The sequence below is a fragment of the Triturus cristatus genome, chromosome 6 (assembly GCF_964204655.1).
Source record: "Triturus cristatus chromosome 6, aTriCri1.1, whole genome shotgun sequence".
Classification (NCBI taxonomy): domain Eukaryota; kingdom Metazoa; phylum Chordata; class Amphibia; order Caudata; family Salamandridae; genus Triturus; species Triturus cristatus.
Window position 1 is genome coordinate 743,172,835 of NC_140589.1, and position 13,363 is coordinate 743,186,197.

Sequence of the window (13,363 nt, forward strand, 5' to 3'; positions counted from 1 at the left end):
TTTTCCTAGAAGTGGGTGGAACTTGCCGAATTTCAGTCTGCGGAGCTCTGCAGAGTTGCACAAACCTCAATTAGATTCTGTGGACTTTTGCCACGGGGCAGAAATAAGCATGTCATGCTGCGCGTGCTGTGATTTAGCGCTGGAAGTGTGTTCCCCGCTGAAAAATCAGCGCGAATAGCACCACAAGTTGATTTTACTGCTGCTCAAGTAGATTTTGTACTTTAGTGACCGCCTTCTGACTGCGAACGTTTGTGACCTCCCGCATTGGAGAAATCTTGTTGGATGTCCTCCAAGCGACCGGAACTCGCGCTAGAGGATGCCAAATCTTGCTTGCGCTCGCCAACTTACCGTTCTGGAGCAGCGCACAGAAAAAATTCCATCACGTGGCGATTGCCGGCGCTTGACTGTAACTAGTCGCCAAAATTCTGCAATTCTGCCAGCGGAACGGAATATTTTTCTCACCACTACCTTTCCCCCAACAAATTGGTTCTTCATATGTGTGCCTCATTCCTGCCAAAAGTTGTCACATCATTTTATGTCTGCCGGAGCATTACTGCCTCATTTTTGCTCCCCTTTATCCATCCAAGAAGACTCTATCTAACTACAGATTCCTCAACACTCTGCGAACTGGGCTCTTCACCCTAAAGATTCAATTAAATGATGCACACTGGTCAAAACATTGTTTTTTACATGGCTATGTGTTTTTGACACGTAAATAGTTGATATCAGCACGCCAAGGTGCTGCTTAAATGGTTACCAGGAAGCCACATCTGATGCAAAGTTGATCGACCCCCCCCGCCCCCCCCCCCCACCGGTGTGCAGAGGTCCTGCCAATGATTTTCTGTAACCAGTCTGATACCTGGGGAATATTCTAAGATGAGGAATATGCGGTTAGATAGTCTATCCTAGAGAAGGTGTTACAGAAAGCAAGCAATTTATTCTTTAATGAGAAGGTTGGAGCATTTCTAAATTCAATTGAGTCCAATCATCATCCATACTGTATCTTGTTTGATGCACTGCTCCCACAAAATATTCTGAGGAAGATAACATTTTACATCTGTATTTGATACGCTTTATTACTCTGTTAATATTATCACATTTTCTAAGCAGTCACGGACCCTCTGAGTTGGCTTCACCGATTCCTAAATGTCCACGGTCCACAGGTTAAAAACCACTATTCTAAAGTGTAGACATGCATCCTTGTGGTTGCTTCAGTGTGCCTGTGCTGTCCAGTTTCTAATGGAGTCGCTTTTCCGAGTTAGATACGCCTTATGTACTGGAGGGATGGTATGTGGCTAATTCACCTTTTGATAGTGATCAGTTGGTTGGGATGAGTGGGTAAAGATGCTCCATTGCTAGGAACAACATTGTAATTTAGGCAACAGTTCTTAGAGGAGTGCATTTGATGGTCACCATGCACCTTGTTGATTGTTTTTACCTGGTGGTGTCTCTCATGCGACATGTGAGATCAGTCCAGATGCCAGTTACTCCTTGGAATTTTTTTCCACATATTACTTTCATATGTACCTTCGTGTCCCATGCGGGTAGGAACGGGTGGAGTGAAGTCTCTGGGTGTGGGCATAACTAGAGGCCTTATGAGTAGGGACATCCATAGGACCGCGGTACTCACGGTGGTGGTGCGCCCACAGTATTAGGAGTGTGGAGGTCGGACCGCCACATGACCGCTGTGTCTGTTGATAATCCTGGATCCTGCGGTGGTCGCGCAGCTGTCAAAAGCACTAATATGTTGGTGGTGCCGCTGTGGCACCACCAAGCATATTAGGCGTTACCTGTCCACCGCCCTTTTCAGGGCGGTAAGCCCGCCGTGAAAAGGGTGACGGAGAGGCAACTAAGGGCCCCCTGTCGTGCCTGGAAGTGCATGGAGTGCACATGTTGTGCCCCCCTGGAATTGCACCCGTTTTCTTTCATGGTGTAGCATGCATGACATGGTTCTTGCTACACCGTGCCGGCAAGTGCTCTCAAAAGTGCTGAAGGCTGTGGCCTGCATATCAGGCCCTCCTATAAGCCTAACAGACCTCTGATGTGAGACCACCTCAGCACACCCCGCCCAACCTGGTTTAAACTATTAATCCGGTGGGCGGGTGCACCACGGCTTGGATGTTCCCCCTCCTTCAGACTGTGCGATGGCGGTGCCACAGGAGGACTGCCAAACTCATAATAGAGCTGTAGGTCTTTAATCCTATTTGGAAGTTTGAGCTCTTGTCTTCATAGGCTTTGTGTTACATTTGGAGCCAGATGTACAACCCTTTCATGTAGAACCTCACAATTTGTGACACATTGCGAGTCGCAAATTGCTAGGTGCTAAATGAAATGTGCAACAGTGTGTTTACACTGTTTTGCGATTCCCAATGGGGTCGCAAATTTCGAGGCTCATTATTATTAATGAGTGTCTTGCAATTTGCGAGCCCATTGTGAATGCCAGCCCTCCCAGGGATGGTGGCCTGCTGGGCTCAGCAGACCACCGTGTCTGGGACTGCTTTTTAATAAGCAGCTTTTTTTTTTAATGTAGCCCGTTTTCCTTAAAGGAAAGCGGGACGCATTTAAAAAAAGAAATGAAACGTTTTCATTTCATTTTTTAAGGGCAGGCAGTTGTCCCTGGGACCACTGCTTGCCCTTAAAAAAATATTTTGCATACATTTGCAAAGGGGAAGGGGGCCCCTGAGGACCCCTTCCCATTTTCATATGCATTAACAAGCTACTTGAAGTAGGTGGTAACTGCAAGTGTTTTGCGGCCGCAATTGGGTCGCCAAATATTAGTACATCGTTTTGAGACTCTATTTGGAAGGGAACACCCCTTCCAAATAGCGAGTCGCAAAACCTATTTAGTGAGTCGCAAACAAAGTGCAACTCGCTAAATAGACTATGTACATGGCCCAATATGTTTTTGCATGCACAAACTGGTTCGCAAACCCGTTTGAGCATGCAAAAACAGGTCGTACATCTGGCCCAAAGTCTCTAAATTGTCTTCTTTGCTCAATTCAAAGCCAACGGAGTACCTTCAAGATTGGTGCTGTGAGGCAGATGTGCAAACAGCCACATCACAAATATTGGGTGCAAATTGCGGACTTAGTTTTAGTAATGGGTTTATGATTTTGTGATGCACTTTATGTACACAGAGGTTATGAGGCAAAATGTCCAATCAGGATTTACTGTTCATATTGGAGCAGAGTCAAGACTGATTTTCTTGTGTTCTGGTTCACGCTGTAACGTAAAAATAAGGCAAATGGGCAACTGTGCATCATTTCATAAAAATGCTTTATAAATCCTGAACAGATAGGATATATACAATTTGATGACTTTTTTCGTATTATCTCAGCTCTAAACAATACCTGAATATAACCTGCTTGTTGGAGAAAGGAAGATAAAGCAAATCTTTAAAGGGGTCTAAATGAGATTACATATATTATGGTACCCACGAACAGTTTGTATGCAAGGTTGCAGCTCTATATTGTGTATTAGGCCTACAAATCAAAAGTAGTCTAAACAATAATTGCCATTCCCTGTCTTTCCCTGCTATTTCTATTTCAGTTATTATATTCACCACAGACCATTGTTGGCCAAGATTGAATTGGAATATCTGCATGTTCAATTCAATAAATGAAAAAAAACAAAGTTTGCTGGAGTTTTTATTAGAGGTAATTATCGGAGAATAATTACAATAACTTACCACATGTATTAAGAAGAATTATGATCTTTCTTGTGCTCAAATTCTTTTTTGAGATGTTAGCGGTATAATTCATTCACATTGTTTGCCAAGTTAGATTAATGTCAGATTTGACAGCTACAGGAAAATGTGTTAAAGATAGATAGCTCTACGTGATTGAAGTGCTATATAATGAGAACAAAAAAAACGTATTACACAATATGGAGATGAAAATATCTGTGCCCACAATTTCTACACCTATAAACGAAATGACAAAATATTGACTAAAAATCTATAGCATTTAAAACTAAAGACTTAAGCAAATGATATACTATAAAAATATAATGTTCCAAAATACTGATCACATCTTTGTAATATGAATTTCTAATTAATAGTAATTGAACCTATTAAAAAGTATTATTTAAAATTATAAGTATATGCAATATTTACAAGTACTTCAATATACAAAATGTAATATATTTGTAATTTTTATAAATATTTCAAAATAAAAAGCGATGTTTATTTTTAAAACGCGTTCATCGATTTAACAATACATAGTTATAAAGTGTATATACCTATTTATCTAATTTAAGACAAACATAATATTTATTTTAATAAAAATCTCTACCACTGTGTAAATGTTCACTTGTTTATAAATATAAAATATTAACATATACCAGTACTTGAAAACGCACACTAAGGACCTGTTTACGATCTTGGCGGATGGGATGCTCCATCAGAAATATGACAGATATGCAGTCCCCAAATTACAAGTTCCATAGGATATAATGGAATTGTAATTTGATTGACGGGATATCCGTCATTTTTGTGATGGAGTAACGCTGACCACCAAGATCGTAATCGGGCCCTAAGTATTTATTCAATCATTGTACATAATTTAAATATTTATGTGATAAACATCAATCACTTTTTAAATTTTGTATTAATTCAATAAATAACAGGGACATTAAAATAATTGTAAACGTCATACAAAAAACAAAATAAGGGTAAACCATTGTTAAAATAGAATATGATTTAATAATTACAATCCTGCATACATTAATAAGTGTCTTTTGAAGTGGGGTGTAATTTTCTATTTTAACTCCAAAACAAAAACCATTGAGGAAACTGTATGTGTTTCAGGGCTTGAATTTACTTCTCTAGCTTGACATAAAATGGAGGAAGTGCTTATGTTTGGTGGGAGGATTTTGCTTACCATCGGACTAACATTGGAGAAAGCGCAATTATTTTTAGGGATGAGATGTACTATTCTAACTGAAGCGCAGTTAAACATTTAAGAAAGTCCACAAACTCCAGTCCCACAAGCATTGTAAAAAGTATGTATTTTTTTTCAGAGAAGTGGGTGTCTGATAAAGTTAAGGAAATTGCATATATTTGGGGTGTTACATTTACTATTCAAGCTCCAGTTCTACTAACATTCTGGAAAGGGCAAATATTTGAGGATGGCAGATTACTTGTGTACTAATCCTGGGTAAGATATGTATATTTGGGGGAGGAAGTAACATTTATTCTCCATGTTAGAAATGGGATTTCTGGTTGGCTAGGGCAGGCGCCTAAGCCAGGCAGAAACCACCACTCTAGTCAGGGCAAGGGAGTTACACGCTGAAGATAACCCCTGCTCACCCCCTAGGTAGCTTGGCACGAGCAGTCAGGCTTATCCCAGAGGCAATGTGTAAAGCGTTTGCGCAACACACTCACACAGCAGCAACATACTAGGCACACCACAAAAGAAACTCCACACAAGGTTATATAGAAATAGTCTTTTGTATTATCCATAAAACACCATAGAGCATAATCACAAATGTACACTGTGCCAACTGGCACTTAGGTATTACTTTACAAGGGATTATATACATTACAGGGCCAATCAGGACACTGTCTTAACCATTAGAACAGGTAAGTAATAAAACAACCAGTAACTCCTGGAAAAGGCACTTAGCATAAACACGTTATGTACCAATCACATTAGGCATAAACCACATTATGCATCAATCATGAGGCATAAATCTCCTGAATTAGTTCCCAGAACCCCAAAGTAACACTGATAAGGTGCCCACTGCTCCTCAGCCCCTCACGGGCGTAAATATCACTGCTCACAGTAGCAAAATACCCGGGAGCCCACTGCCGCCCCCCCACCCCCAATCAGTAATCATCGCACCTCTGTGCGCACCACTTTGACTGCGCAGTGGTTTGGTGGAAGCTCCTTCCTCCACACAAGCTCGGGCTTCCGTCGACGTTCCACCCCGCTCTCTGAGCCTAATTACTGCCCTAAGTCAGTACTTCCTCCAGCGGGGATCCTGTCCTGGGCTCGCCCCGCAATGCCCCCTTATAGGCAGGTTGCACCTGACACCACTTCAATGTGTAGCTACCCGCAGCCTTGCGGCGCAGCTGTGCAACGCAGAGCAAATGTGGGGAGAAAAGTCGGTGCTACTTGGGCACCCACGTGGAAAACTTGCCAATGGCCCACTTGGTCCGAACAACCACCACGCGGCCCGGGACACTCCATCCTCCAAGGCACTCACCCGCTTTTACCGGGGTGCTGCCACGGGGCCCCAAGAGGTTCCGGTGAAGGCCTCACGCCTCCCAGGACGATCCTGACGGCGCTGCTTCCCGCAAGACCACACGGAATTTCCAGTCGACACATCGACATCTCTCTTCTCCGGCCGCTCGCCTATTGGGACGTGGTCCCCTCTAGCTCCGCCCACAACCAGGCACAAGCTTGCCTAGCTTCCTGCCTTATGGATCACTGAGCGGAGTCTCCGTTAATTCTTGCAGCCCTCTACCACGGCGCAGCGGTGCCCGTTCTCGGCACGCTAGAGCTCAGGGAGATGGCAGAAGAAGCGCACTCTGCGCATGGTGAAGGAGCCCCCCTCTGAGTAACTGGCTCCGTAAGCCCATAAAAGCAATGTGCCTAGCTCCAGAGCAGAGACTACATAGTCCCAAGCTCTCACCCTGCAATCAGCCCCAGGAGCAAAGATTGTGGAGCGCTTCACCAGCGCTAAGCCCAAAAGTCGCAAAGGGCAGAGCTGGACACAGGAACAGCAGAAAGGCCAGCACGCAGGAACCCTAAGCAGAATGGCAGTCCCTCCAGCCCCTCCCCAGCAGGTAACAGCCTCGTCTCAGGTGACAGTTCCTCCTGGCAGCCCAGTAGCCTGCTGGCTACCAGCTCCAAGTCGCACCCATACATGGAATCACTGCCCCAATACTTATACTGCATGTCCCCTTTGTTCTGCCCTGTCACTGGGCTTCAGACCCAGTTCCAACCAGTTCTGGGGGGCACTTAATATTTTATTTACAGTGCTCCACAACCTCCTATGTAAGTGTAGGCTCTGGTCCAAGACACACCACAGCGGCCGGAGCCAGAATTGTCCCAGGCAGGCACTGACCTATTCAGGGTCAGGGGCTACTCCTACCACTACTCCAAATGCAGATGAGGCCCATTCAGCATAGTGCTGACTCACCCAGTTCCTCTGGAGCCACTGCACCTCCCCAGCTCCTGTCACTCCAGAGCTAGACATGCAATACACATCAGGCAGGCACAAAGACACATAGGAAACAGAAATGTCCACTTCTAAAAGTGGCATTTTTAAAATAGTGATAATAAATCTGCACACACCATTACGCTGCATTTATTATCACTATTCCAAACATACAAAACTTGATCCCGCTACTCCTCTCAGATCAGGAATTACCACTAAAACACTTATTGGGGAGTCCCCAGTGCATTCCTATGAGAGGGCAGCCTCACAACAGTGAGAAACCAAAATGGCTGTTTGTCACTACCAGGACAGGCCATACAATTAAGGCCCATGTCCTACCTTTTATCTACATTGCACCCTGCCCATAGGGCTAGCTAGGGCCTACCTTAGGGGTGACTGATATGTAGTAAAAGGGGCGTCACAGACGTAGCAGCCCCTTTATGTGCCACGTCACAGCGGCAGTAAACTGTGCGTGCAGGCCCTGCAATGGCAGAGGCCTGAGACAGGTTTGAAAGGCTACTTTGGTGAGTGGTGCAATCAGCACTGCAAGCCCACCAGTGGCATTTAATTTACTGGCCCTGGGTATCTGGGATAGCGCTTTCCAAGGGACTGATAGGTAAATTAAATTAGCCAAACAGATGTAGACCAATCTTACCACGTTTTACAATAGAGAGCACATACACTTTACACTGGACAGCAGTGATAAAGTGCCCATAGTCCTAAAGCCAACAACACCAGGTCAGAAAAAATACCAGGAGGAAGGCAAACAGTTCAAGGATGACCCTGCAAAAAGGGCCAAGTCAAACACTCAAGTATTGGATATTTCATAGATTCACATGCTTAAATCATTCCCCGTTGTTGAAGTGGGAGTCCCACGGTATTATATTAAAGCAGTTACATTAGTAGCAATGGCTAAGATGGCACTTAGACCACCCTTCTCCCCTAGAGGCTCTCACTTACTTTCGGGAATATATTTATTCCCACTTGTGCTCGAAAATCTGAGGGAACTAGCCTCTGTAGGGAAGGTTATGGAGGCTGCTGTCGCCTGATTGGCTGGTGTCTAAGTTTGGTTTGTTTAAAAAAAAAAAAGAAATCATAGATGGGCTATAAAATTCATGGCCTAGTGCCATCTTAGCCTATGGTACTAGTGTAATTGCTTTGATAGACTACCATGGGGCTCCCACTTCGACGTCGGGGAATGATTCAAGCATGGTAATCTATTAAAGATACTAATACTGATGAACTACAGCTACAGGTAAGTTACTTATTTTCTTATTGGTAATTCAGCCAAACAAGCAATGGAAAAATGCTAACCTTAGTTGGTTGGGGAAGGGGTGGAGCAAAGTACATATAGATTTGGTTGAAGGGGTCCGATTTACTATTCTAACTCCACTCCTACAAATAGTGGTGAAAGGTGCATGCATTTTTCTGGGGGAGGGAAGCCAGTATTGGCATTCTAATTCAAGCCCAACATAAAATTGAGGAGCTTGCGTGCAATGTTGGAGGGGGGGGGGGTGGGTAGATAATGGTTTCCAGAATTAATAATTCCTTCACCAATAATTATTCAAATTATTTTTCCTATGGACGACGAAGACTGGATTTCCGCGGTGGCCTCTCCGAAGGAGGTGGCCATACCGGCTCGCCTTCGCTTTGTCCAGCTTAAGATACTCCATCGGGTTTACATGACGGGGCCAAGGCTTCTGCGTATGGGCTATGCTGAGGATGGATTGTGTAAGCGTGGGTGTGGTGCTTTGGCGACTTTTTTGCATATTTTGTGGGAATGCCCGAAGGTGGAGCGATTCTGGCGTGGTGTGCATGAGGTCCTGCGAGTGGTTACGCATGTCGCGCTGCTGCCTGAAGCGAGGAGATGCCTGCTGAATGTGTGGGAACCAACTGACTACTCGGTTCCGCAGACGCGATGGGTGACTCTGGGATATATGATAGCTAAGCGTGACATTGCTCAACTGTGGGGATCCCAGAGGCCCCCGGCGGTGTCGGCCTGGAAAGAACACATGGATTGGTGCATGTTCCGAGAAAAGGTGGTGTATGTGGCGAGGGGTAAGCCTGGGGCATGGGTGAAAGTATGGGGCCCCTGGAACGCCTACCGCGGGGGTATCTGCGCGCCACCACTGCTGCCTGCGGCCTCACCAGCCCCTCCCCTTAGTTGACTCCTTTCCATAGCCCCGAGCACGGAGTTCCCCCAGTCCTCGATCTGTTCCCTTTCCCCTCTTTAGACTCCTGCTGATGGCTGGGGTCCCCCATTCGGGGAGCACGTGCTGTTACTTTCGATTGCGGGTTGCCTTGCGGGTGTGGTTTTTGTGTTGTGTGTATAAAATGAAACCGTATTGTGGGGTCAGAGTGATGTGGCCCACGACGCCGATACCTCCTGATTTTGCTTCTCTGCACCGCCCGGTGTTCTTATATGAATGTCATATGCTCCTGTCATTCTAGCGGCCGGCCGGAAGGTTGTAGGCCCATACTTGTATATTTTTGAGATTGCAATAAACGGTTTCACCCAAAAAAAAAAAAAACAATTATTTTTCCTAATAACAATAAGATGCCTACACAATTCCTTAGCAAAATGGATAACCCATTTCAACATTTGTAAACCTACAAAATGTAAAACTATTAAAAAATAATTTAATATTAATATAATTGTAATAAAACAATATCCACTAATGCACTTGTGAACCCTCCAACCTGAGAATATCTACCAAATAATAACATAGATAATCCTAAAACTTATAAAACAAAGTGAGCAATCAAAACAATTCTCATTAAACAATCATTTAAACAATATTATATTGTTAAAAGACAATTCTACTCAGCAAATCTTCAGATAATCTCCACAATCTGTAAAAAAAAAAAAAGAGTAACATAAAACAATAATTATGCACATAAACAAAATAATTATACTTAAACAAGTAATTTAATATTAATATCCATTTTTAGAAAAACATACTCTACCCAATCCCCAAATTAGCCCCACAACTTGAAGAAAATAACAGATAAAAAGTATAACCACATAAAACAAGCTTTGATATATGTCTAAATAAAATTACAACAGACTTGAATTCAAAACACACTATATTAGACTGATAATATATTCCACAATATATTAGTTACCAATATGGTAAAAATAGATATTATACTTTAAAAGATATACTTATCCTCAATATTTTCTCGCTTGATCACAGTAATTCGACCATGATTTTATGGACTCGGTATTCAGGAGCCATAATTAATGTGAGTTAATCTTCAGGGGCTTTTCCTACTACTAAATTTTATTTAACTTGGTCTTTATTTTTGTACTTTTTAAGTTTTTATATAGTTGATTAGGCACCAAGTGGTTGGTGTGCTTTTTTTTTATATAGAACGAAAGCTAGATTTTAATCTTCCCTGAATTGCTACCACCAGCAAACCAAGCACACAGAACTCAGACTGCATTGAAGCCAGCATCAACTCCAGAAAAGAAATCTTCATCATGATAAGAGCTCACAGCACCGGCAGCTGCCTCTAGCAGTATAAACCCCTCACAGGACCTCTGCAACAAGTTCTCAGAATTCTTGTGCAACAAGATCACCTACATATACAGAAACTTCAATCCCCACACGCACCCTGCCACCTCGCCAATAGCATGGCTGCTGCTACCATAAATTAAATCCACTCTGGTGCCTGTGTCCCCACCACACTTTCATCAAAGACTCCAAACCATCAGCGAACCTCTTGCACCTATCCTAAACACTTCCATTTATTCAGCCACCTTCCCAGAAGATTGGAAATGCACAACTGTCATCCCACTTATCCATAATCTCTATGCGGACCAATCAACATTATCCAACTTCAGACTTATCTACATATTGCCATACCCGGCCAGACTACTTGAGAAACTCACCAATAGATACCTCACCGACCCCCTCAGCAGCCACCAACTTCTCGAAGCACAGAAAGCGCACTCACTGTTGCTACAGACAACATTTGCATGAGCCTAGAAAGAGGGGAAACAGGGACCCTCATCCTTCTAGACCAGTGGTTCTTAACTCATGGTCCAGCAAAGTCTACTCGAGGGGGTCCGTGACTGCTTAGAAAATGAAATAATGTTAATACATTAACATAACGCTCTGTAAATTTGAAGTAGTTTGAAACTGGAGCCTGAAAATTTGTCCTCAAACTGATTTGTGGGAGCAGGGCAAGTGCAGCAAGCAAAATCTAGTATCGACGATAAGTGGCCTCAGTTGAATTTAGAAAGACTGTTTGATGAATGCTTGTTTCTGTATTTTTAGGTCTATTTTTCAAGTAATTGAGAATGCTTAGGCTGGGGTCCCCTGCTTCCAGTAATGATTCAGTGGGGGTCCTTGGATTCCAAAACTAATATTGTGGGGGTCCCACGGTTTCAGTAATAAAAAAGTGGGGGCCCACTGAAGTCAGAAGAACCACTGTTCTAGACCTCTCTGCAGCATTAGACACCGTCTCCCACCCTCATGCTCATCCAACGCCTAGACGAGATTTACCACCATGGCCCCAAGTATTGGAGCCTCAGCCCAGCGCTGATCCGACCCACTGCCACAACATAGCGGGGCATGGAAACGGCTAATAGCAGATGGCAAATCTGAGTGGAAATGTGACCAGATGCGGCACAAATTGGACCTGCAATGACTTGTACGCATGGGTATTCCTCTTAATTTCTGATAACAGCTGTATTTTGACAGGGAGATGCAGACAGGAATCATCATTTCCCACCACAGTATCTCCCCATCATAGAGCCACAAAAAAATGGTTTCAATATATGGTATAAATCAAATATGCAGTATAACAGAAAATAGGTTTTTATATAAACACTTGCACCCAACACCCAGTTTGGCTTAGAAATGATGACTCATTTTATTTCTTCTAGGATAAAATTTTGAAGTTCTATGCCAAAACCTTTTCATCATCACCCCTGAACATGACAAGAGAAGTTTATACAAGTTTAGGTATGTATCCTGTGGTGTGTGCATTGGAAATGCTGCCATTTTTTGTTAGGTGCTACTGAAAAAGGTTTGCGCCGATTTCTGTTATTTTTGTTTTATGCACGCTATCTGATTATGCAGAATAAATAATGTTTAGAAAAAGGAAATGTGCTCATTTTTCTTTTAAGCGCAAGTTCAGCAAGAAACACTCACCTGTTTACAAGGAGGTCCTCCCCATATTCTAGCTCTACACTCACATTTTGGATCTGCAGGCTGGGGGAGGGCCAGGTACTGAGTGCAATGGGGATAATTTTGCAGATTGAGTCCTGCCTCCAGTGCAGATTAGAGGAGTGAGGATACACCCATTGCTCTAACAGCCATTCGATTCCATGTGCTTATTGGTTGGAGGGACAGGAGCCTACTGATATGAGCAGGCCTTTTCCCTGGATGCACTTTTTCCAGGGCAGATCTCAAGAGTCCTGACTGAAAACGAAGACTACCTTTTTAACCCTAATCTGGTTGTAGAAATGTATTCATGTTTATTATTGCTCATTTCTTTGAGTGAGCATTGATGAACCATGACCATTGATGGAGGAATGGTACCAATGTGCCTATCACCTGTACTTCTTCTTGACCCTTCTGCAGTCAATACAGAACTGCCATGAGGATAGTGTATATATGAGGTGTCCAGCAGAGTGGAATCCTGTATAAATGATTGATGCAGTGATATGTGTATCCAAGTGTGCGTTTTTTACTGGCATATAGCAGTTTGTTTTCATCTACACAGTTGGATCTCCCACACATTCAATTTGTTGATTATCCCAGGCAGAAAATGCATTACCAGAATTCTCTCACACAGAATGGGAGAAGAGCTTTGTAAATCTATCCGAAAGTTCGAGCTACCGAAATCTACATCCCTAGTTCACCCAGAGAAAGAAAACCTCAGGAGACAAGCATCTGCATTGTGGCACAAACCAACTTTAGAAGCATTTGCAGATGGAACTACTTAAAAGATGGCTAGCTGGCCAACACAGCAACAAAACACAAAACGTTATTCAGGGAGTTTGCCACTGCATTGCCGTCTCAATTTGCTATTCAGTTCAGAGAGATGTGCAAGACGCTTGACTGGGTAACTGCATCACTTCTTTTAGCATGAATTGTCAGATGCTTCATCAAGTTAGTCATACAAAATTTGAACAAACTGCCCTTTGCGGTATGTTCCTCCTAACCTTGCATATGTCCTTGTGATA

The 13,363-nt window shown here is 43.4% G+C and overlaps 1 protein-coding gene across 1 annotated transcript in view; it reads left to right on the forward strand.

Annotated features, from left to right (window-relative positions):
* Positions 1–13,363, forward strand: part of TBC1D32 (TBC1 domain family member 32) — an 886,600-nt gene that overhangs the window by 151,429 nt on the left and 721,808 nt on the right. The window contains exon 7 of the mRNA XM_085611276.1: positions 12,059–12,137. Within this exon, the coding sequence (XP_085467402.1) occupies positions 12,059–12,137 (79 nt within the window). The remainder of the gene's footprint in view (positions 1–12,058; positions 12,138–13,363) is intronic.